The sequence below is a fragment of the Oreochromis aureus genome, linkage group 9 (genome assembly GCF_013358895.1).
Source record: "Oreochromis aureus strain Israel breed Guangdong linkage group 9, ZZ_aureus, whole genome shotgun sequence".
NCBI lineage: Eukaryota > Metazoa > Chordata > Actinopteri > Cichliformes > Cichlidae > Oreochromis > Oreochromis aureus.
Window position 1 is genome coordinate 17,564,155 of NC_052950.1, and position 24,714 is coordinate 17,588,868.

At 39.3% G+C, this 24,714-nt stretch overlaps 3 protein-coding genes and 1 long non-coding RNA gene across 7 annotated transcripts; 2 read left to right on the plus strand and 2 right to left on the minus strand.

Annotated features, from left to right (window-relative positions):
- Window positions 1-774: 774 nt before the first annotated feature.
- Window positions 775-2,878, plus strand: LOC116319771 (transcription factor 24). Of its 2 annotated transcripts, XM_039617855.1 has the most exons (3): window positions 775-1,183; window positions 1,634-2,077; window positions 2,329-2,878. In XM_039617855.1, the coding sequence occupies exons 2-3, from the start codon at window positions 1,652-1,654 to the stop codon at window positions 2,437-2,439; spliced, it is 537 nt and encodes a 178-aa protein (XP_039473789.1). In that variant the 5' UTR covers window positions 775-1,183; window positions 1,634-1,651; the 3' UTR covers window positions 2,440-2,878. The 2 variants fall into 2 exon arrangements, with proteins under 2 accessions (XP_039473789.1, XP_031595059.2); XM_031739199.2 differs by lacking the exon at window positions 775-1,183 and having other exon boundaries at window positions 1,222-2,077.
- On the minus strand, window positions 1,851-14,241 carry mcmdc2 (minichromosome maintenance domain containing 2). Of its 3 annotated transcripts, XM_031739198.2 has the most exons (15): window positions 14,051-14,239; window positions 13,844-13,974; window positions 13,701-13,760; window positions 13,296-13,491; window positions 13,081-13,203; window positions 11,927-12,028; window positions 10,707-10,835; window positions 10,343-10,580; window positions 9,533-9,738; window positions 9,283-9,440; window positions 8,768-8,947; window positions 8,555-8,694; window positions 8,045-8,154; window positions 7,658-7,850; window positions 1,851-1,984 (listed from the first exon to the last, which is right to left on the minus strand). In XM_031739198.2, exons 1-14 carry the CDS (start codon window positions 14,145-14,147, stop codon window positions 7,684-7,686), a joined length of 2,037 nt encoding a protein of 678 aa, XP_031595058.1. In that variant the 5' UTR covers window positions 14,148-14,239; the 3' UTR covers window positions 1,851-1,984; window positions 7,658-7,683. The 3 variants fall into 3 exon arrangements, with proteins under 3 accessions (XP_031595058.1, XP_031595055.1, XP_031595057.1); XM_031739195.2 differs by lacking the exons at window positions 1,851-1,984; window positions 7,658-7,850 and having other exon boundaries at window positions 7,959-8,154; window positions 9,524-9,738; window positions 14,051-14,241; XM_031739197.2 differs by lacking the exons at window positions 1,851-1,984; window positions 7,658-7,850; window positions 8,045-8,154 and having other exon boundaries at window positions 8,168-8,694; window positions 9,524-9,738; window positions 14,051-14,241.
- Window positions 4,406-7,963, plus strand: LOC116319772. Its single transcript, XR_004199403.2, has 6 exons — window positions 4,406-4,530; window positions 5,809-5,860; window positions 6,084-6,150; window positions 6,547-6,608; window positions 7,240-7,302; window positions 7,716-7,963. It is a non-coding gene; the product is annotated as an uncharacterized LOC116319772 (long non-coding RNA).
- Window positions 14,242-14,560: 319 nt separating the features above from the next.
- sgk3 (serum/glucocorticoid regulated kinase family member 3) lies at window positions 14,561-24,598 on the minus strand. Its single transcript, XM_031739179.2, has 17 exons — window positions 24,303-24,598; window positions 20,223-20,393; window positions 20,019-20,102; window positions 19,786-19,858; window positions 19,628-19,703; window positions 19,346-19,421; window positions 19,099-19,148; window positions 18,927-18,984; window positions 18,625-18,708; window positions 18,400-18,531; window positions 17,937-18,049; window positions 17,455-17,491; window positions 17,026-17,112; window positions 16,657-16,752; window positions 16,338-16,493; window positions 16,059-16,148; window positions 14,561-15,453 (listed from the first exon to the last, which is right to left on the minus strand). The coding sequence occupies exons 2-17, from the start codon at window positions 20,316-20,318 to the stop codon at window positions 15,283-15,285; spliced, it is 1,479 nt and encodes a 492-aa protein (XP_031595039.1). The 5' UTR covers window positions 20,319-20,393; window positions 24,303-24,598; the 3' UTR covers window positions 14,561-15,282.
- Window positions 24,599-24,714: the final 116 nt, after the last annotated feature.

Sequence of the window (24,714 nt, forward strand, 5' to 3'; positions counted from 1 at the left end):
GCATGTCAGCAAATAAGTGAACCTGGAGATGCAGAGTGGCACAATCTAAATGATCGCTTTGCTTTATTATTACAAGTCTTTACATTATCCAAAACTAACAGCTTGTGCTTCTATTTAAACAGCCGTGATAAATGATTCAGTCCTCTTTTATAACATATAAAGCCGCGACGCGGACGTATTTGGTCTCATCGTCGTTACTTTGAGTTTTTGGGGAGCCACGTGGGTGCGTAACCCTGAAAGATGCGGGATAATTAGGGAAACAAGCTTACTTAACCTTCCCTTACTTCTCCTTATAATTAGTGGCCCGAAGCAATACTGTTACCCCATCCTTACAAAAACAATGTTTATTAAGAACACTCCGAGGATACACATATTATGAATAATTCCTTTCATTAATTTGCCGACATCTCTGTTTGGAGCCCTGAAAATCAGAGTGATTAATTTATGAGTCTCACAAGAATTTCCTCAACGCCTGCCTGTTGATTGCAGTGCTGGAGTTTATTTATTAGCTGTTCCAATGAGCTTGCAATTCAAGACACTCTGGCAATTCGTCACATGTTTTGCATATCACCTTACCCTTGTCAGTTTGGCTTCATGGTCTATTGCAAATAGCGTTTTGGTAGACCAGCCTTTTGTTCCTGACCTTAAGGAGCATATTTGAGGTAATTGTGACCAAACTTCTCTCCAATGCCACTTTCTTTTTTTTCTTTTTTTGGTGATAGGCTTATGAAGAAAATACAGTGTCAGGTTCGCAGCCAATTAGAGTGGGATACGGCCTGCACATATCGGAGTTGAAGCAAAAGAGAGCCCTGCCTCTGGATTTGAAAACGAGCCTCTGCTGCCCCCAGACAGAAATAAGTTGGGAAGGGGGAAAGAGCAGCCTTTTCTCCGCTGCGAGCGGGTGTTATGGGTCGAAAGATTAATTACGTCGGAGTGAAATACTTGTCCGCCGCTTTGTGTATCCAATAAATTAAGGGCTCCCGAGACTTACGCACACAGGTGAAGTGTTGGATGTGCGTACACGGGGACTGCGGCGCAGCGTTTCTGCATACTTTATAAGGATAAACTGGACTTTGAAAGGGACCTCTTCTACATTGGCGAGCAAATTCTCCGACCTAACGACGTCTTCTTTGGGTTGCCTTCATGTCGTTTTTTGAGGCAGAGCCTTTGAGAAGTACCAGAGGTAAACTCCATATCAGACTACCGAACAGATAAGGCTCTCATGCCGGGAAAGACTTGGTTTGGAAATCTTCCGAGCATAAATTTATGTCAGTGCAACTAGACAGCTGTCAGTTATTTGGATTAGGTTTGTTTTTGTTGTTTTGTTTTTCTTTGATGCTGAAAGATTTTTAGACTTAAACTGTGTTTCCTGTTTTATTTGCAGCATCATACAGTTTGACTTTTAATCACAGAACTTAACTTATGGATATATATAAATGCAAAAGGCAGCAACTTGAATAGTGTAGATAAGAATGAATGTTTAAGTTCAAATTAGAAGATTTGCTACAGAACAGCGGACTCCAATAAATATTCAAATTTGTCTGTAAAATGGCTGAAAGTTACAGCTAGAGTTCAAATAAAATGTGCAACTATAGTGGGCAGGTATAGGCTAACCTAAAACCTCTTCATCCAGGTCAGTAAGTGCACCCCCATGGTTGGAAGACAGGCGCTCCGAATGGACAGCGGTAATTGCTCCGGAGCAGTGGTGGATGACAGTCCAGGATCCAGCCCGAGCTCCAGCCCGAGTCCAGACGGTCGTCGGCGGGAGCTCCACCGGGCCAGAGTGCTCCAGAGCGGCGGGATCGGCGGCAGAGGACGCCCGGCAGCAGCGAATGCGGCGAGGGAGAGGAGCCGGGTACAAACGCTGAGGAACGCCTTCCTGGAACTTCAAAGGACTTTGCCCTCAGTGCCGCCGGACACCAAGCTGTCCAAACTCGACGTGCTGATACTGGCCACCACCTATATTGCCCATCTGACTCGAACTCTGCAGGAAGAAGGCACAGAGGAAGGAGAGGGCACGAAACGAACAGAGGCGTTACACTCACTGAAAGGCGAAGGCTACCTGCACCCGGTGAAGGTCAGTGTTAATAAGCATTAATCACTAGAGATCTAGTTTTGTTTTCAATTCTGCATTAATTGTTTTATTCTAAAATTATTTTGGTGATCATGTTCTGTTAGAAATTTCCCACTTTTTAAAATTTAAGAAGTTAACACAGCCTTTATCCTATAGATGCAGAAAATCCTGTCACACCACCGAGCTCTGTTTTTAGAAATTATTTTACCAATTTAAATTTTTTGATTTATTAATTTCTGTTTTTTCCCCTACAGAAATGGCCAATGCGATCCAGGCTGTACGTTGGAGCAACCGGGCAATTCCTAAACACTTCAAGTCCTTCAGAGTCAGAGGATCAAGGCCCATCGTCGTCCACCTCCCAGTAAAATAGGCTTAATTCATTTGTACCGAACAGCTTCGTTTTGTGCATGAGTTCATGCTTTACTTCGGAAGCAGCACATGATTGTAGAACAGCTCCCACTAAAGCACCGCAAATTAGGAAGACCTTGTAAATTAATATATTACGTGAATTTTATTGTATAAATTTTGAGAAAGCATACATTATATTTCTGTGTGTTATTTCGACTAATCCTGCCTGCATTGTGCAGCTCCACACACGTCCCAGGTATATTTACAGAGACTCCTCGGGGCAACGAGCCCGTCATGCTTGAGTGTGCACTTTCAGCTGAGACATTTGCACTAAATGCATGTGTGAATAACTTAACATCTGTCATGTGAAGTGGTCTGTCAGGGAGCCCACAATGCAGGCTCCACGTCTCATGTTCCTCCTTATTTTTTACATGCATGGGTGTAAATGTGTTTGTGAATAAATTACTTGACAATGAAAGAAGACATGTCTCCAAGGTTTGAACGATAGAAAGCATTTTAAAGGTGTTCCAATTATTATTATTATTATTATTATTATTATTACTGATGGTATTTGCTGGACAGTGATTGTGGTTTTTGTTGTCTCTGAACAGTCACTGTAATTGTGTGACTGTAGGTTTTAATCAAATCCATCTGTGGTGCTCGATTAAGAATTTGGAGATCACTGATGAATATACAGAAACTTTTTAACTTGTTTTGCAGCTGATTTTAGAAATCCGACTGGCTAAAAGGTCTATGTAAACAATAATAATTAGTATTATTTTATCATAAAATATAAAAAAATACGATATATGAATGCATAATTTATATTGTTAGAAAAAACAATTACAATCCATACAGTTTAAAAGGAATGACTGCTTTCTTATTTCTGATTATTTTTTTTATCACTAACATTTAAAATATTAATACTTCACTATGAATTAAAGTGTTATGATAAGTGTCATAATACCAATTTCGTCACTCAAAATATCTCTATTGGTGACTCTGTTAGACTAATTAATCGGATTTCATTATGTAATTTTTTAAATATCGATAAAGGTATGTGTAAATCCCTTTAGGCTTCAATGGAACAAATGACGATATTTCCCAAATTTAGCCAGTGCGGATTAAATAAAGGAAGAGCATCGAAACAGAAATTATGATTTTTTTTTTTTTGATTTTTTTTTTTGCTGTCACATGTCCGGATCATCAAGTTACATACCCCTCTTTGTTTGTTTTTTTTGTGTTTATTTTTTTATTTTTTTATTTTTATTATTATTATTATTATTATTATTATTATTATTATTATTATTATTATTATTATTATTATTATTATTTGTTTTATTCATTTGTTTTATGCTCGGGCTTCTGTTTCTTCTTCAGTAATCAGACATATTACACAGAAACGTGCAAATACAAGTACTTAGAAGTAGTTCCAAATTGTACCTTCCTGAAAAAACACGAAAAGTGGCCATGATTATACAGCTTCACTAAAAGCTCTAAAGTACCTTATATTAAATGGAAAATGAACAATAAGAATAGATTTAATGAAAGTTTTGATGCACACACACACACACACACACACACACACACACACACTTGCTTTGTCTCTTTTCTCTCTCTCTCGGATCTATTTTTTAACTGAATACAGCGCTGGTATTAGTATGTTTATTTATTTATTTATTTATTTATTAATTATTCCATTTGCCTCTTGGATGCCCCCCCCCACACACACACACACACACACACACACACACACACTCACACACACTTTACACGGGCCCCTGAGCGCATGCCCAGAATGACCATTGGTCAGAATATAGAATGACGATAACTCAAAAAAATCACCACATATGTATATGTCTTTACAGGCCCTCATTATTATTAAAACTTTATGTAATAGAGTGCATAAACAAGAGCACTTTAGATTTTAAAAAGAAGCTTAAAAAATGCTTCGCTGTGCGCTTCGCGTGCTGCACTGCGCAGCTGTGGTGCGCAGAAACAGGAGGTCAGACCGGAAACTCTTCCTCTTCTCCTGGAGATGGCTGCCGAAGGCAGTGCGGCGTTTCAGCTCTCCTCAACATTTAACTTCTTCGCGATTCAACGCGTAGGTAAGCAATAGAGACACGGTTGTGTACGTTTGCATAGCTTAAAAATGGACCATCAGTCATCGTGTTTTCAAGCTGAATATGAATTTGCTCTTGAAACAGGCCATTAGTCGGTAGCATGAAGCTAGTTAGCTACTCAGCCACGTGGGTGAAAGGAGTACAGCGTAGCTTTCCTGCTCTCGCTTTACTGTTTCTCATCATAGTTAAAACACTAAAAGGTGTTTCATTCCATTTGTATAGTAAAGCTAATCTGGCTCCTGATTTTGAGCATTGCACCAACTCTGTCCTTACAAAAACACGTTAGTGTGTTGGTAATAAAATACCCTGAATCATATCACGTGGCAGACATTTTTATTTCTCGTCTCCCGGTGCCACGATCTCATTGGTTCCAGTTTACAAATGTGAACACGTTAGGCTCACAAGAAACACGTGGCTTGAAGTATTGATTTGCAGATCTATAGATCTATGCCTGCGTAAACTAAAAACGAAGCTGAAATGATGGTGAACTTGTATTAGATGTTGAGATGGGGAATTTCATAAGTTTAAAAAGAGTCGTATAAGAGCTTAAAGGCAAACTTCTGGTTACTTCTGGTTTCTTGGTTGCCTAAAAGCAAGTGATAGCATATTTAAAAAGTTTGCATTTGCACCTCAAATGTAATATTGGGGATTTGTCTTCCTTCGCCACCATTGTTCATTGGTGTGCATGTCTCGTTATAATAGACAGGTCTCATCCCTGAAGTAATAAATCATTTTTCTGGACTCACTGTCATTCAGCATCTTACTGAACACTACGTCTAGTTTTGTCAAGGGGTCAGCAGAAGAGCTGCTGGTCAGGGAATTACCACCTCTCATTAGTTCACTGGGGAAAGTCATCAAGGCCCCAATGAAGACATAAGGTCATGGCAGAGGTCGTGACCTGCTGTTGAACCCGTTCTCAGACATGCGGTGTTAGCCATGCTCCTCGGCTGTGTTATTTTGCAACCTTTGACCTTCGGGTGATCAGTCATCTGTTCTCGCCGTATTGGCTTTTCTTTCAGTACGTTTTATTTATTCAAGCTGAAAATCAATATCCCATCACTCCTGAGAGCAATTAGTTGCATAGTTTGGAAAAGTTGCAGTGACAGACTTTCACTGATCTTGAGAGGTGTTTGGGGTGTATTTCTGTTGAAAGGGAGTAACTAGTTGATTTAAAAACTTAAGGTTAGAGCGAACTATTAGGCTGGTCCTTAATAAAACCAAAAGATCACACTAAACTAACTCATATTTATCTTTTTATTTCAGATGCCATGCTGCTGCAAATAACCTGATGTCTTCACTGTGTTGACCCTTTAAGGTGAGCGCTGAAATATTTGACAATATTTAAGTTTTGGTTTAACTGTAGCGCAGTCCGGCTGCTGGAATAGTGATGAGTTCACATTTTTGCCGTTTACCCGTCAGACAATAACATGGTGAAACTGTGACTAGCTGAATAGCCAGCATAACATCAGACAGCCTCATATTTGATTTGTATGAAGAGATTTTCAGGAAGTTAATGTCAGTGGTTTATTTTGCTTCAGGTCTCATGCTGTGGTTGGAGGAGAGGCACGAGATGCCTAATCCTTTGTCTCCTTTCCCTGAAAACAGGTTGGTGGTTTCACAACAGTAAAATGGAAAAATGAGTAACTGCAATAATTGTTGCAAATTTTGTCTGCTCATACTGAGTCAGTGGTTAAAATGATTCCCAAACAACAAGTTATATTAATTTGCTTTGCGGCAGCTGGAATAGTGATGAGTTCACTTCTTTCGCCGTTTACCCATCAGACAATAAAGTGGTGAGATTTGTGACTACTGAATTACCAGCTGCAGCCTTTGTGTCACCTAAATTACCCCAGTTTTTATTTAATACAGAAATGGTTTCACACATAGCCAGAAAATTTCATCTTGCCAACTTGGCATTTACTTTCCATTTAGCAATTTTGTTTTTTTGTTAATCTGATTTCAGTTGACTTGATCTAAAATTGTGTATTGTTAATTCTGCAGATAAACAGCAGCACCAGTAATGGAGCTACACAGTGACCGGCAGTGATTTCATGCCTTTCCTGGTAAGTAAAGCCAGTAGTAGACTGGTGTATTCAGGAGCTGGTATTCTAATGTCCCTTTTCCACTAGTACCTACTTGGCACGCCTGGGCTTGACTGGGATTTTAGGGGTTTCCATTATGTGGTAGTACCTGGGATCAGGTATGTTTTTAGTACCTACCCAGTCGGGTTTCCAGTCCGAAAATGTGACGTCAGCAGACTGAATACCACTAATTGGCCAGTCAGTAGTGTCACTCGGTGAGTCATGAAAGTGACTTCTTTAATTTTTGAAACCCGGCAATGAGGGAAATGGCTTCATAGAAACCAACACCGTGGTATTTGTATCACTGGACTTTCAGATGCGTTGCTAAAACGACTGCAAGCACATTTGGTAGGACTCAGTTGTAATGGAAAACGTCTGAAACGGAGTTGAGTTGAGCCGAGTAGTTACTAGTGTAAAAGAGGCATAAATGGCCAGCTTACTTCACTGGTATGTCTGCTGATGTAACTTGTAATGATGAGTTCACTTTTTCGCCGTTTACCCATCAGACCAAAATGGGCTGCTGAGAATGTGACTAACTGAACTTAAAATTACTTTTAAACCCACATAAATCATTTATTCTCATTTGACTGACTATATACTGTATATTTGTTAGATGTGCAAAGTTTTGGAACCACTTGAATGACCTGGGAGTACACAGAGTGGCCACAATTGAAAGGTAAGTAACAGATTCTACCCCTGTCACTTTGGTTTTTCAGACCTGCACACGCCACATTGATTTTGTTTTGGTTTTTCCCTTTTTGCTTACAATTTAAAAATGGACAGTTACTTGTGATATGCACAATTGGTGGGGGGATTTGTCTGCAAGAAAAATATCTTGACTTAAGTGTATTTTGGATATTTAATCTTGGATGCAATATTTTCAAACATGTACTGTATTCAGATTTTGGGTAATGCTTACAGGACCTCCATCTTTTATCTGCATTCAGCATGTATTTATTTGTTTGGTTGTATTTGATCAGTGTACAGATTTGAAATTTCAAAATAAAGGAGTTTAATCTTGTGTTGCCTACCTGCACTTAAACAACCTAGAGAGGCTTCACTCTTCTGTAATGTATGTGTCTGCTCCAGGTGCATTGGTGTAGATGAACCGTAAGATAAGCTGATGGAGCTCATCCAGAGCAGCGTCTCTCTTGCACAAACCATCCACATCTCCGAGGTCACAAGGAAACACTGGATCGGGTGGAATAATGAGAGCAGAGGCGCCTGTATGAAAAAGAGAAAATCCTGAATATGTTGCCTTATGTTGTTTGATGCTTTACTATCTTGAGTGTTATATAATGATCAATAAAATGATAATATTAACCATAATAATAAAACCATAGAGTAATGTCATTAAATTGCTAAATATTTACTTTTTAGTGTCATGAGGTGTGAGAATTTAAAAATGAAATAAATACCATGCTTGAGTGAGACTGAGCTTTCACAAAGGAGTACAGCGATCACAGCGTCCTGCTCTAGTACTTGAGTTCTGAGACATAACTTGCAATGGGCCTCAGCCAAAGAGATCCTGTGACAAAACGAATATACAATCTGAATCTCTGCCTCTGTATTCAGTAAGACCTTTCTAATACGCTGTAGGACAAGTAATCAAAAATGTTACATTTAAAATCTAAATGGATAAATCAAGACTGGCTGTGTATGTACAGTATAATGTGGCCTGCCCTGTTTGGCCTTCTCACTGAGAACATTTATTTTCATAGTTTTAGCTGAACATAAAACGTGTCACCACAGTGGGAAAGATTTGTAAACATTTGTCAAAATTGCATGAAAAATGGTTATCTACGAGCAGCAGTAGAGTGGGCTTGCACCACCTGGTGGATGAAATTGACATTACAGCAGACTTTGACCTCTGCAGTTTAATATGTAGAAAGTGGAGATTGAATGTAAAAACCCAGTAAAGCACTTACAGCAGTTTGATAGAGGCCACAGACATGTTGACACCCTGACCCTGTGATCGCACTCTGCGGCTCGCCATGTAGTAACCATGGATTATTTTTTCTGCTGCAGGGCTGAGCTCCACTCGCAAACCTTGTGCATGGGCCACCAGCTGAAGAATATAATAGTATATTAGCAATATAACATAATTTATAATATAACAGTAATAGAACATGTTTGTTAACCTCCTGATAGTCTTGAGTGGAAAACTCCCAGCAGGATGGGTCATGGGGTTTTCCAGACTGTACTGCATGCTGGAGGGTGTGGACAGTCTGGGCAAGCAGGGCCTGCTCTCCAACCCTGTCTCTACACTCAATGACAAGGCCAAAAGCATCTGCCAACTGAGCTGGTACAGCACCCATCTCCTGCTCACAGTAGAGAAAGCTGTCAATAAACCTTTATTAGAATGGTTACATTTCATTATTTACCCCTTGCCTACAAAAAGCAACACAAAGAACTGATTATTCTCAAGGGTTCTGCTGTGAAGTAATATTGCCTGGGCAGGGCACTTCCTTCAAGAGCACTAAATTGTCTCAATTTCCTGTTTTGCCTGTAGCACCAACAAACAGCATCTAAGCTGAAGGAAAGGGGCCTTTTTTTAAAAACTGTTTAATACGCAAAAAAAGTTACAAACATAAATCTAAACTTAGACCCGGTAAAGCACATTCATACAACAATAACTTGATGTAACTGAACTCACTGCTGTTCCCAGTGCGCCACAGTCTGCCCTCCCAGATCGACGGGAGGAGTCTGTGACGGCCCAGAAGCTACACTGGACTGGAAAGGAAAGCTGCTGGTCTGCATCCTCGCCATATTTCTTTCCAGGGATGAACACTGATAGTGTGCGGGTCTCCATAACTGGAAAAAATTTTGTTTAAAAAAGATCAATGATTTTTATAGCTGACATAAATCTATCCTTTTCAGGTTATTGTAGCACTTACATTCATTACCTGACTGAATGGAATCCAACTTGTCCTTTTTGTAATAGCTCAGATCTCCCAACATGCAAATACCCCCAGTAGCTAGCAGGGCAGAACCAGCATGGATGTTAGCAGTACCTGCCCCATGTTCATCCCGGGACAGGCATGCGAACATCTCCCCCGAGGCCTGATGCCTGATCCCACGATAGGCCAAACTCAAGCTGTATGTCATCAATCTAGCACAAAAGGATAAGATAATGGATGGATATGGAGGAGGATTTGATCATGAGTGTGGTACCTAGTGGGTCCATTTAGGTAAATGGACTGGTTCTTAAATAGCACCTTTCTATTCTACTTGAGCACTCAAAACGCAAGCATGTGGTTACACACTGCTGTGTGACTAAGCTAGTGCCCAGCATCAGGAGGTGCCAGGGCTGTTGTGGCTGTTCATGGTCCTTCCACATGTTACTGAAGTCCTTGTTTATTAAATTAACAAATTGTTAAATTGCCATTATTTCTTCTTTCCTAAGACTTCAATCATCCAGTCCAGTAAACGAGACCAAACAAGAGTACATAGCAGAAAAAGCTGTTTGGCATCGGCAGACAGGATTTGGCAAGTTTTTCATGGGTGCAAACCACAAATGCATTTCCTTACAAACATGGCACGATTTAAGGGGAAATAAACAGGCTTTCCAACAGTGTAAGATTTATTGCCAAGAAGCATTGTTACAACACAGACATAATTGATCAAACACAAATTTCCTTACTTTTTGTTCTAAGTATACATCCCTGTTTAGGATGCAGTAGGTTTCAGGATTCAGATCATTTAAATTTGTTTACCTGTCGAGTATAAGCGTGTCGGTGGTGACAACAAGGAGATCCAAGTTGTGAAACGTGTCTTTTTCATCTATTCTGGTCTGCACCAAGCTAAGCAGCAAGCTCAGCTTCAGAGTGTCGTACAAGCCTTGAGGAGCCACGTCTAACCCAAAGCAGTGAGCTACAATTGCGGAGAACCTCCACAGAGACGAGGCCGTTCCCTTCCACAGCTCCTGGAAGCGGGCGCTGACTTTACAGTCACCTGTAAGTTGAGTGGTAAAAGGTGGTAAGTCTTTTATTACAATTAAAAAATGTAAAACCTGAGACTTCACTGTATGAAGACACATTTCATTCTGTAATTTTAATGGGAGATAATTCACAGGCTTACACAGTGGTTCCCACGGTTGGACACTATTTGCCTCCACACTCCAGGTAATGTTGGGCCACTGGTGCACATGTGCAGGAATGCCCAACACCCGGTAATATCGCCCGATTCTCATGGAGTTACACAGCTCGTCTACATGAGTAGGGGAAACAAAGCATTAACACTCAAAGGAGTTGTTCTCGGCTGCCCAGTGATTACTAAAGAAACATGCATGCCACCTACAAGCCACTGCCAAGAGAAACAGAGTGAGGCCTTCAGAACAAAGATTTCACTGTGTGCGAACTGCACAGCCAGCTAATGAGTGTTCTTTGCACTTATTAACATATATGTTTAGTAACGGGAGCTCGCTGTATTGAATTCCTCCACAGGACTGGGTCAACAGAATATGTTAATCCTGCTGCAGAGATTTGCTAAGCTCTCAGGGGTGCTGGCGGGACAATGTTATTTGAGGGGACAGAAACACTTAATATCCTACCATGAGGCACCGTGCTCAGCTGGCTGCACTAAAATCTATTTATTTGAACTCTCCCCCACCAAGTTTGTGTTTCAAAGCGAACCTCGTTTAACAAGCCAGAGAAAATTAATGGCAAACCTCAATACATTTGACTGTAAATATAAGCCATTATAACCACATTTCTCAAGAGTAATGGATTAAAATCTTATTTTCCAAACAAAAAAATAAACTTGCATTTTGAGGATATTAATCTGCAGTGTAGTTTGATTTTAAATGCTTCAGCTTACAAATGAAAACCAAGCCTTTTAACCAAGGAAAAGGGATTAATCGCCTTACAGGGTGGGGGCAGAGTCTTTTCAAATAACAAGCTATTTGATTTTCTGCTGCGTGGTTCAGATGTTTTATAGCGAAGATTTGTTTTTGTTATGGAGCTGTTCTCTGAATCAAAAAGCCAAGGTGCACAAAGTCCTGTTTGAACCAGCAGATCAGTGCTGACCTTCACGAAGGAGCCGTCACACTCAGTACTGTTCGTGTTATGATTTGTATCGTCTGTTTTAGGATTGGGCTACTCTGATGTAAACGTTCGGTAATGCAATGTGTTTCTGCTCTTGGGTATTATTAAGTGTGATCATGATGTATTGTAATGCATGCTAGTGCATATTTTTCATCTTCTGCCACTGCCTTCACCACTCCCCAAAAAAGCTATGAGTTTTCTTCTCCATTATTCACGCTGCTAAAAACAGTTGCACACTGCAGACTGTAGACATACCTCTGAGAAACAGGGTAACAGACTGGTATCTCATTGAGCTTTGCTCATAGCCTCTTAGAACATCCAGTGCTTTGACATGGATCAGCTCCACCAGCTGTTTGTCTATATCCAAAAAAAGACACAACATACATTACTGTGCAAAAGTAATGGGAAATAGGCACAATGATTTACTGAAACATGGGATTAGAAATACAGCATATTATGCAGCAACAATTTTTTTTTATAATTCCAGACAGATCACAGCCTGGAATCTCTTAGGCAGCTTTCTCGTCATTTCTTTAAGTAGTCTTTGCAATTAGTTCTCCAGGCTTCCCGATGGACATTCAAAGCGCTTCTTTGGATGTTGGCTGCATTTTTGTTCCATTTTCTCTCAAGATGATGCCACACTGCTTCAATCATTTTGAGGACCGGGTTCTGGGGAGGCCAATCCATGACTGGCAGTTTGTTTGGGATCAATGCCATGTTAAAAAATGAAACAGCTGCCAGTGAGATGGGTTCCAGATGCCACTGCATGGTGGAATAAAGTCTGATGTAACTTTTCAGCATTTATAATTGCTTAAATTTGATAAGATCCCCAACACTACTGGCTGAAATGTAGGCCCGAACCATGACATAGCCTCCACCGTGTTACCATGGCTGTTTTCAGCTGATTTTGTTGATGAAAAAATACTATTTTATGTCTTTTAAACTGTGTTATTGTTGGCATTTTTCATAGATTCAACAAAAAAAATGAGTAAAAATTGTGTTTTTGTAAAAGGCTGCCAGTAACATAGTGTCTAAAGATTAAATTTAAAATTGGTTTATTACCAAGTTTTGTTGTATGTGTATACAGGACGTGACCCAATATGCTTGAATGATTTATAGTTCAGTGTTAGGTGATTTAACAAACAGAAAACAAACAAAAAAACATTCCTATGAAAATGGCCAGATTTAAGTATGGACCTAAAACTGAGTGAAAAAGCAGCCAGTGTCCAAAGAAAAACTTTGAAAGACCTTCAGAGAGCACAAGCAAAAAAAAAAAAAAAAATCACAAGAATGTCTGACTCACTGGAAGCAAAACATAGAGAAATGAGGGGCTGACCGGATATTTTTGCAGTACTAATATGTTAAAATAAAACCTTACAATGCACTGCAGCATTCTGAATCAATAGTACCTCCTAAAACTCTAAACTTCACATCCTCTTTCAATTGGGAGCTGCAGATCATGCAGCTGAAGTCGTTTCTCACTGTGGCTGACTCTGTTGCTCCGGGTGCATGCACTCGAATGTGGTGAAAACCTACAAGCAGCATCACAGAAATGAGAATTGATATACTGTATTTGTCTAAGTCTGACTTAAAAACCACAGAGTATGTATATGTACTGCAGTACCTGTAGAGCAGGGGCAGTCATCATCAGTGCAGAGGAACCTCGCCCCCTGGGTGTACTTTGTGACCCTTGTCATGGCAATGACCAGGCCCTCCATGGAGACAGGCCTCAAAGGGCGACATAAACGAGGAAAACTGGAAAGGTCCAGTGTGTACTCGGGGAATGGAGGCAGGTGCGTGAACTTCAAAATAACATTCACCTCAAAAGAAACACACACACATTGTTAGAGGACAGACGCATCATCTGATTTATTACACTAGGAAAAGCCCAGGTGTATTAATGAGGGCTGCATTCCGTTTAGGAGTCATTGTTTACTGGGACAGTAAACGGAAACGAGCCCTTCACTTGTGGATTTATACAAAACACAGTATTGTTTCGGTGAAAGGGGAAGCGGTTGTTTATTCATACCTGACTCTCCATGTGTATTTTTTCAATAAGTGAAAGGGTCTTTATAGCCAGGAAACAAACCTAAATGAGGAATTGGTTAAATATAGTTAAGCTGACAGCAAAAATGTAGCTACGTTTCGTTTTTGCCCACAGTTTTCACTTACAGACTGAAACAAAGCCGTGGCTTTCAGGGGGTCATGGAGAACACACTCCCCCAGTACAGGATCCAGCTCCAGCACATCGGCGGGATTAACGCCGATACAAAACCTGTACACCGCCTCGGTCTGCTGGGAGCCTGAAAATGACCGTTAGCAAAGTTAAAAAGTCGGGGATTTTAGGTGTCATGGCTGCTTTAGAGCGGAACCTCATACCGTTAAAATATTCGCAGTCTTCGCAAAGTTTTTTAAGACCACCGCTTCTGTCTAAATACACCAAAACCGATTCTTTCAGCGATAAAATGTCAGCCATTTTAAAAAACAAATTATATCATGAAGACGTTGAATGTTTAGCTGAGGTTAGCCCGGGTTCAGCGGGGATGCTAACTTCAACAATATGACGTAATAATTTAATTAAAAAATCATTTTTTTTTAAAATTTATAACTGTACATACAGAAAAACTAAAAAATATATATAGTTTCAGTTTCCGGCTATAAAGAAAATATTTTAAGGAAAATTATGGAACGTCTTGTTTTGTTAAGAAAATTTAATAAATTTGTTTCCATAACGTGAAAAATTGTCAGTTCAGTGGTTTCCAATCGACATTATTGTTTATTATTAATTTATAGCAAATTTAAAATACACACTTTTATGCATACTTCAATGAAGATGTTATTAAAACAAGGGAGCTGGGCTTAAATTTATCCACAAACATTTCAAACCGATTTTTTTTAAAATTTTCTTTTATTGTTGTGCAGGAATACAGGACTACTTAATTGCCAGACAAAGAAAAGCATTGTGGATTTTTAATTTCTGAATTAAAAAAAAAACTGTTAATGCAAATAACAAAAAAAAAATAAACACATACAGTTCGATAAAAAAAATCATATAGAAAGTTAACTTATGAAGCAGAAGACAGTCTCTTTTCCTTTTTGCAAATGTGACCTACAAACCAAAATGCTGCATTCACTGGTTTCTCAAGTAATCCCTACTTCCAGCTTAATGTGAATGTCAATATAAACAATAGATTTTTTTTACAGTAATTACATAAACAAACACAATTGTGTCTGAGAGTCAAATTGAGTCACTTAAAATCCAGTGAACTGTTCAAGTTTGTCAGAAAACTGCTTACTGACTTTATTTAAGGGATAATTTTAAGGCAATATAAAGGCTTATTTTGTAAACTGACAGAAATCACTTTAATAAAGAACAGTGGTCCCTAAATCTAAAAAATAGAATCTGTTATGGATGTACATTTTTTGTTTTTATAAATACAGGTAAAATAATATCTTGTTTCAACCAAAATCTATTTTGAGTGCAGTTCCTTCTCAGCTGCTTGCTTTGGCTTCACATAACAAGTTAATCCATTTATACTGCTTCCCTTTAGTAACAAAAAAAAAAAAAAGTTACAATGGTTAAGGCAACTGAATCCTTCTATGGGAATGTTTCATAGGAAAGAATCATCAGAAGGTGGTGCATAAGAGAAGCCCACAAAAGCGTCATCGGCTTCCATGACACTAGCGTTGACAATCGACTGCTCTTGAGACCAGCAGACTGAGTTGGGGACCATCTCCTCTGTGAACTCAGGATCGAAGTTTGAGATATCACTGACAGAGCTCTGTTTAAAAACAAAAAAAAAAGTGCAGACTGCAGAGGTCACATTATCATTCATGTAAAAAAATACAAAACATCATCACGGAGTAGGTCACCTAAGGGTGACTTACTCCCGTGACAGAAAAGCATTGTTTCAATTTCACACTGTGCTCTAAAAAGACACGGCAATCATAAAAAGTATAAATGGAGTTGCCAGTTTAAAAAAAAATCAAGACTTGCAGTTATACAACCAACACGATACCCCTGCAACAAAGCTTACCTAAGTGAGCCTTTCATTGTGTCAATACTCTGTTAGATTGCATATCTAATTTTGTTGGACTGCATGTATGTGCACGGTTGTTACAAGTTTATTCTTGTTTGTTCTTTAAGAATTACTATGAACTAGATCTACTCATACTATAAACATGATAACTCAAATATTAAAGCTACTCCATTTCCACAAAGATGTTTTTAGTCATTCAGTGTGATTAGAATAGTATACAAACAATATACTGTACAGAACGTCCTGTAAATCTATACTTCTGCAAAGCAAAGAGAATTATGTCTTGTGAAGAGTCAAAATAAGTGTAAAATACCCAGGCGGTTTTGATTACAGGAAAAAATATTTACCACAAGTGGTGTAAAAGGGGGAGGGATCTTCTTCTGCTCAAGGTCATCCCAGTTGATGGAAGAGAAGAAGCTGTGTCTTCTGATCTCAATCTGAAAGTCAAGAGTAAATAAACTTCAACATGATTTTTCAGCTAACAGAGCGTGAACAGAAGAATGACACTCATTTTTAATTAGTATTAGAGACAGTGACACGCATATACATTAAAGGTATGGGCCACTAGAGGGAGCTCAAAAGTTACAAATTCTGTAGTGAAAATCGATTTAATAAATGACACATACAAAGTCTTCCCTGTATCCCAGTCTGCGCTTGCCATCTTTCTCCAGCAGCCCGTCGAGGAGAGACCAGGCTGTGTTGGAGGCACCGGGACGCCTGGTTAGCGGCTTGTGGAGGATGTTGTCATACATCTCGTGTGTGTCCCTGCTGTAGAAAGGTGGCTAGGATATAGGGAAAAAAAAAATACAAAAAACAAAAAAAGGGAAGTAGAGGTTTGTAAGCGAGTAGGAAAATGTGGCAACTCATTGAAATGATTCAACATTTAACACTAAAGCAGATTTACAAATCGGAGTTATTTTTGGAAATGTCAAAGTAAAAACTCACTAGACCAAAGAGCATTTCATACAGCACTGAGCCCAGACACCACCAGTCTACTGTGCGATCATACGGCAGCTTCTTCAAGACCTCTGGAGCTAAGTACTGGTCATTTAAAAAGAAGAAGAAGAAAAAAAAAAACCCCACACATGATAATATGACATTAACTCTCACAATTTCTTTCTAGCTTAAAACACAGAACAGTTATCAATGCTACAGTTCTTTTGCATATGAAAGTGTATTTTATTCTCCAGTAGTTTAACAAATTACAACACACACACACACAAACACACATAGCTGAAAATTATTAACTTCACTTTTGTAACAAGGTTTTCAATGATTATCGTGTTAAACAAAGGGCTTTCTTGGAACACAAACCTCAGGTGTTCCACAAAATGTAGTGGTAGTATCCTTCTGGGAAATGCCTTCCTTGCACAATCCAAAGTCTGTGAGTACGATATGCCCCTGGAAAAGGGAGGACATAGGGATGTTTTTAGATAACATGTGCCACACAAGCAGCTCATTATCCCCCTGGACTGAGGATACTATTGTTTACTAGGAATGTTGGCTGCAGCAGTCAGTCCCATTCACCGTTCCCTAACTTTCTCAATGAGGCTAGGCAGGAAAATCATTAATAAGACCTAATCCAATCACACGCTTTCTGTCCAGCTGGAACTGGAAATGACAGCAGGAGAATGAAATGTGTCCTGTAAATGTTTTATGTAATAACTCCTCCACCAGTTATAAGCCTAACATGATATCCAAAAGTGGCATTGAGATATATTTTGGGATTCGTTGAACACTCACCTCGTGGTCAAGAAGGATATTTTCTGGCTTTAAGTCTCTGAAAAAAGTAATTTCAAACACAGTGTATTTAAATGCCCATATGTTTTTAGTAAATGTAATTTCAATTTAATTTCATAAGCTCTACAAAAAAAAAAACTAAGTATATCCCATCCTATAACAGCTTAAAGAAACACATTTAGCTTCATTAGCTTGAAGTAATCAGCCTCCCACATCACATCTTTACCACATTGCTTCAGTTCATTGAGCTTTGCAGGAATTCATTTATGCACAGCTTTTTTATGATCCCACAGCATTTCAATCATGAGATGTCTGAGATGTAGCTCTTTGGGGGTTTTTTTCCTCATAGTTTCTCTGCACAGTCTATTTGCTAGTAGTAGTATTAGTTTTTCACATGACTTCACAGAATCACTTGAACTTTCTTTTTCACACGACTATCTTGGCTTTACTTATTTGGCATAACTGACACTTGAATAGCAGCATACCTGTAAACAATCGTGAGAGAATGCAGGTATCCCAGCGCACTTGCCATTTCAGCGATGTAGAACTTTGCTCTGGGCTCTGGAAAGGTCCTTTCTCTTTGAAGATGAAAGAAAAGCTGAAAAGAAAAAGGTCAGAGTGAACGTTTAATGGAGAACTTATAAATACTGATATTTCACTTTTGGCATGTTGTGCCTATCTGGTTCTGAGTAAGATTCGGTTTTAATGGCATGCTGATTGTCACGTAGCGCAGCTAAAAAAGCTGATCACACTTGAAGGAGTAACATGCAAAAGCCACCCTTACTTTAAGTAATGTTATAATCGCTAATAAAAATATCACACATGGAGGTGTGTTAACAGTAAAGGGGGATTTTTTTAAGCTTCTTTATTGCTTCATTTCTCAGCTGTTCATGACAGTGTGACTCATTTCTGTGGGATTTTATTGCTAATAAAACTGAAACAACTCACTTCTCCTCCATTGATGAAATCCAACACGAAGTACAACTTGTCTTTAGTCTGGAAGGAATAATGAAGCCCGACTAGGAAGGGATGTTTCACGTTCTTCAGCAAAACGTTGCGTTCTGCCATGATGTGTTTTTGCTGATTGGCACAACAATATACGTGATGCATTATCATACACATATCCAAGCCAAAATACGGATAAACTCAGTCATGATAAGATCAAAGTTTTACCTCTTTCCTGTTGAGAATGATCTTTTTTTGTAAGATCTTGACAGCATAAAACTTTCCATCGTGTTTTCGTTTAGCGAGGAAAACCTGCATCAGGAGAGAAACAGCGCACATTGAGAAGTTCATCAACACTGAAAATTAAAATAATTCCTTCTCCGATTCTCACTTCCTAATGGAAAGGGCAACACATGCAGAACTAAAACTTGTTGCTTCCCCAACAGTAAAGACAGTAAAACTTGTCACTGTCTAACATCTTGGATGAAGATAAAGTGAACATATTTTCCAGTATTGCACCAATTACATACCTTCCCAAAACTCCCTTTTCCTATGACTTTTAAAAAGTCAAAGTCTGTGGGCTTGGCTCTGAAAGATAAAATATTTTTAAATTTACAGGCATTCATGATAACAGAAAATGTACAGATAGAAATCACTGATAAAAACATCAAGGCCTTGTCAGCTTTGTTTAAGTAAACATACTGTGGATTTGCAGAGGGTCCCAGGTTGATGTTTCTGGAGGTAGAGTTGTTCTGTTGTAAAGCAGAAAAAACATAATCTAGATAAGCCAGAGAGACCCACGGCTGCCATATTAACAAAACAGCCTAAATTAACTGTCTGAAATATTTATATAGATGTATTTATGCATGCATATAAAGGGTTATCAGACAAGATGCTGTCATCAGGACAGGCAAACCATTATCCAAAACTGTTGAAAACTACTACATACCTTTTCATCTTCATCTTCAGAGGCATCTGATATTTGTTCCATTTTTTCCATTAGTAAAAATGCCCTCACATCTGGACTGTGAAGTTTAACACAGGGCAAGCAGATAAATAAAAAACATTCTAACAGCAGCAGGTGACAGCCAACATAGTACAACTTTTAATTTAAATAAGCACAAAGCACGGCTAAACAAATCTGAACAACTCATCCTAATAACGTTAGCATCAGACATCAATATATAATAATATAGTGTTGTATAATAACAGTAGGAACTGCTACACTTACTGGTTGGAAAGCTGAGGATGTGAGACGATTTTTTTGATGAACTCATGTAACCCGGCTCTTCTTTGCTTGATGAACTCTATTTAAAACAAACCTACAATCAATCACTTGCACACAACAGAGATCAAGCAGGGCCTATTTAGTTTAATGCAAACACCTACCCGGGTCAAAGTTGTCCCCAAATATCCTTTTAGCTGGAATTTTCAAGTTCATAGATGGAAACTGTTTCCTCAACTGTGTTAAAAGCGCAACAGAGAAAATTATGTTAGAAGAAGGGAAAAGATTATTGTGACAAGTTTGTAATTATTCTGAATGATTCTTAACATCATGAAACACAAAATCCGCCCCCCCCCATATCAGATTTGATGGAAGATCAAGATGTTCCACTGCTTACTGTGTTAAAGAGTTTATCAAACTCTGCATATCGCCTGAAGACAAACCATTCCTGTTGTCCAACATTGACAATCACTTTGTAAACCTGAAAAAAGGCAACCGTAATTCATGTAAACATAAAGAAAAGTAGCAAGTCCTAATTTAAATGACCATTTCTGGGATTACATTTCCTGCAGAAAAAATATGAATGAACCGATGCACGCACCGTGTAGCGCTTTTTCTTGTCCCTCTGCTCATTGTGGCAAGGGATGCTGACACTGGGAAAACTGGGTTGGTCCTCCATCTTAGGGCCGGTCAGCATTCAAAGGTGCAGTAGTGTGTCTCCTAGGAAAAGGCTTCAAGTATAAAACTGGCCAATCCCCATTCTGGGTCTCTACTGCAAAAGAGGAAAGAGAAGAGCTTACTCTGTTATACAGGAAGTGAAACTGGTCTTGCTCTGCTCACTACACATATCAGCTTGCAGGGCTTACATCACTGCACACTTCAGAGGTGGCAGTCTTTGCTCATTAATCAAATTATATCGGCACAGTATTTGTTGTAACTGCTTTGCATTTTATAAGCACTCAGTTCTCAAAATGGTATCATCCCATGTGTTAGAAATGCTCAGTTTTATTTTGCCAAGAATCAAACATTCATATCATTAAGATATGATAAATACACAACAGAACAAAATACGTAACACTGGTCCGGTTATTTTAAAACTAGGTTATATACACAGTATGTTGAAACGTTGAAGAGTGCACAAAAGTATTTTTCTTCTTTTGTGTGTTATTGTACTTTTTGTCACTATCTTACAGGTAATAATTTTTAAAAAGAAGTTATCAAATGTAGTCTTGGCTGAAACTCTGTCTAGAAGTCCTTTGGCTTTTTTAACTCTTTCACCCATAAAGATGACACTTGACTATAAAGAAACAAAGTTTCTGGATTTTTCCGAGGGTAACTGCATAGGCAGAGACCAAATTCACTCGCCACTGATGCACACCCAGCCATTTTGTTCTATAAGCAGGCTTAAAATATGACAGAAACCATTAGTTTCATAAAAGAGCTTCAAGGGTTACTGCTGCTAGGCTTTTGAGGGGTAAAGAGTTAAAAAGGGAAGATTGTGGTGAGAGTACAGGGACAACAGATGGGTCAGTGAGCTGCAACATGGCAGCAGGTGGGCTCCCTCCTCCTGGGCAACCAGTTAACTCACTCCTTACTGTGAGCATAAGTCTTAATAACATAACACTTAAACATATCATTACAGCACATACTAGCTATTATTTTGCTGTTAATCGTGCCATCTTCTTCCAGATGTCTCTATCCATGCAGTCTCTTCCATATCTATACATGTCACACACATCTCCCCTAACAAGTGAGCACATACAAGCCCACAGTGATTCACACACTAGCTCTCAAACATGCTGAGTCTGTGACATTCTCCCTTGTTTGGCTCAGTAGTTTTTGAAGCCAGAGTTACACAGCAAACCAAACATTAGAAGGAAATAAATAAAGCAAATTGCTAAGATCCAATAAATTCCTTCCCCTGACTGTTGAATTAACAAAAGGTCAGGATATCAGTTGATTTAAGGTGAAGAGGGACAAAGTTCATTCATACTGATAAGTCTTAATGAGTAAATTCTAATAAACTGTAACAGGAGTGTCTTCTGTCTCCAGCTTAACTAGGACCTGAAATGATCACGTGTACTGTAAATACTCAACACTGTGTGATCTAACTGAACACACAGAGAGCGGCATATCCTTCTCCGTCAGTTATGTAACGTCTGTTGTTTTACAACAAAGCTCTTTGTCTGCTGCTCTGACTTGACCATTGTCTGAGGTTCGTGAGGTCAGCCTAGTTTTGTTTGGTAGTTTTTATCTTTTCAAGCCGTGCTGCTTGCTCAAAACACAGGGAAAACCTGCACTGTGACAGCTTTCTCCTGCCGCGTACGGATCCTGAGTGTATCCTGAGTGGGCATCTCATTCTGCTCACGTTGGGGTGAGGAAACGGTAAAAGAGCGGCCCTCTTTAAAATGCATGAGTGCAGTCAGAGGGACCTTCATGCCCTCTTCATCACTAGGCCTTCTTTCTGTTCTACCACAACACTGTAAAACTTTCTTTTTAGTTTCACTTTTACTCACATTTATGAGAACACAAAGAGCCAGTATTAACAGTATTAACTTTTCCCTCTAACACAACTGCTTGTCCACATATGCAAAGCATTTGCTTAAAAATAGGGCTGTAACTAGGAAATATTTTCATTTTGCTGAGACTGTTCAGTCTATCAAAGCCCATCAGCCTCAGCCCAAGGTGACCTTTTAATGTGTAATTCTCGTGACACCCGCCACCTAAGATTTTAAAAAATAAAAACAGGTAAAAGCAGGAAAACATATTTGCTGGCGATAAATTAGGATATGTATTGATCTAATTGAATCTTATTATAGAATTGGTGTAGAAGATCACCAATTCTGTAATGGAAAACAAAAAGGTTGCGTCATCGTGGCTGGTACACGCTAAAATGGCTGTGCACATCGCCGAGCTGCCTCACATCTGTGCGTGTTTTTCATGCTTAAATGGCTTGTGAAGCTCACAGGGTAGGACCCGCTTTTTAACATTCCAGAAATTTTTTTGTTGATGGGGGAAATAACATATAACCGTGCAGTGAAACCTACATTTGGAGCCCGACACACGCTGCTACTCCTAAGTATGGAATGCTGCAGCTCACCACACCCACCAGCACGCACTGTTAAGTTAAATAATAAGAAGTGAAAACAAAGAGTGGGAAGCACAATGTGAATAAGAAGGAATTAGATTATAGTTAAACATCTGTCCTCGCCACAGTTTATGCCCACATCACATCATGAATTAACTTGTGATGACAGACCCAAAATATTACAGCCTACTACATGGGATAAAAAAAACAACAACAAAACAATTTTTAATAATCAGTTCAAACATAGGGATCTCTGTGGTTATGTACAGTAAAGCAGAAGCAACACTAGAAGACCACGAAAGCTCAGTCAGGCAAGCAGCTGCTGATCAACAGAAAAACTGTGGCAAAGTTTTGAGGGGACGGAAGATGATTTCTAACCTTTACTCAGACCAGTCCTCGTTGCCACAAGAGTGGCAAATCTGTGATAGAGGAAGTGCAGCTTGAGTAGTGCGGGGAGCATAAACATAGTGCATCAGCACATGACCAAATTCTTACCCTAACCTGACAGTCCAGACAGCTTAGAGACAGCCGCGGTGTCTACTGACTTCCTTTTCGAAACAAACCTGAATCAGTGTGTGCACTGACAAGAAATGACCGGTTCATCAGCTGCAGAAAATAAGAACTCAAAGAGAGCACGCTCAGCAGCCTTAAGGAGCTTGCTCTGTTATGACAGATGTTGAGCTGGCTCTTTTCTAATGTGAGTATTTGTCCCATAAAACCACACATTAACATCAGGGAAGGAAATGTGAACTTCCTCCAGTCAAAGCAAATGGACAGATGAGATGAGAGTCCACATGTGAGTTTAAATATACTCTTTGGATAACAAGAGGAAACGGAATGATGAAGAGAAGGATCACCAAGGGAAGCAACCTTCCTGTCAGTGTAAATTTGACTTTTTTGGTGTGTGTTAATATCACACAAGCTTGGATAAACATTCAAGGTGAACATTCATTGTGACAGCTTCTGAAGTCTGACAGCTAGGAACAGCTATGTGGATGACAGTTCCCTTGAAGACAGCATTGAAAAAGGCCTCTGTTTCTGTTTCATTCTGCCAAAAGTATCTGCAAAGCTTACAAAGAGTATAGGTGTACTTACACCGGTACTACTTTTAAATCTGTGCACATATTACGTGTATTAAGGGGGAAATAATCCCTTAAATAATACCTTTTCGAGCCGAGGACGTGAGAGAAAAGAAAAAAGACACAGGGGAGGGAGGAGCTCAACACACAGACACACACACAGACACACACACACACACACACACACACACAAATAAACCCCCGGCAGACACGAAATGATAAGCTTCATACACTCTAACAAGCCTGCAAATGTAACACAAACTATAAACAATACAGTATTAAGCTATAAGGACATGATGAGTACTAAACGGTAGATGAGCAAACACAAGTTAGTAACTTTAAGTGTCTCTCGGCTAAACTTTTCTTCAGTGACATATTTGAGCAACAAACGGTTAATGTTATAGCTAGGTATATGTTACTTAACATTACACTGGCACCAGTTCTCCCATTTGAAGTATATATTACAGCTACAGCTAGCCAACACGTCGTTAGGAGTTACGTGAACATCACGTACCTTTCAGGATTTTGATGCGGTGTTCCTTTAATTTCGCAGTTCCAGCGGGGATTTTTCGCTCTACGGCAGTTAAGCTGCTAAGGTAGCAAACATTTGTCCCGGTCGGGTAGGGACGAAAGTCCCTAAACCCTCTAAATGAAAGTGTGCTTTCTCTCTCTACTCACAGCCGTCCGACAACTGAGCTCAGCAGGAAACATGAGTGTTTCCTGGCCGCACAAAGTTCCAATGAAATTTGTCACGGGACCTCACACGGACAGACACGATCGCCGTGAAGCACACACTAGACACCACTTTACTTCCGGTGCTGCTTTTCAAAATAAAGGGGAAAAAAATAAACTTGCTGAATTGGTGTCTTTTGCTTAGGCGCTGTGCTAAAAAACAAACAAATTTTAAGCACTTTATTTTACTTTAA

Bases quoted from the DNA above. Each gene is read 5' to 3' on its own strand.
- mcmdc2 (XM_031739198.2), bottom strand. From the start codon at position 14,147: ATGGCTGACATTTTATCGCTGAAAGAATCGGTTTTGGTGTATTTAGAC. The intron at 13,761-13,843 runs GTAAGTGAAAAC...TTCCTCATTTAG, and splicing joins CCACGGCTTTGTTTCAGTCT to GTTTGTTTCCTGGCTATAAA. The intron at 7,851-8,044 runs GTATTTATTTCA...TTTTTCATACAG, and splicing joins CTCAGTCTCACTCAAGCATG to GCGCCTCTGCTCTCATTATT.
- sgk3 (XM_031739179.2), bottom strand. From the start codon at position 20,318: ATGCTGACCGGCCCTAAGATGGAGGACCAACCCAGTTTTCCCAGTGTC. The intron at 19,859-20,018 runs GTAAGCAGTGGA...CTTTTAACACAG, and splicing joins TTGATAAACTCTTTAACACA to TTGAGGAAACAGTTTCCATC. The intron at 18,985-19,098 runs GTATGTTTACTT...TTTATCTTTCAG, and splicing joins GGACCCTCTGCAAATCCACA to AGCCAAGCCCACAGACTTTG.
- LOC116319771 (XM_039617855.1), top strand. From the start codon at position 1,652: ATGGTTGGAAGACAGGCGCTCCGAATGGACAGCGGTAATTGCTCCGGA. The intron at 2,078-2,328 runs GTCAGTGTTAAT...TTTCCCCTACAG, and splicing joins GCTACCTGCACCCGGTGAAG to AAATGGCCAATGCGATCCAG.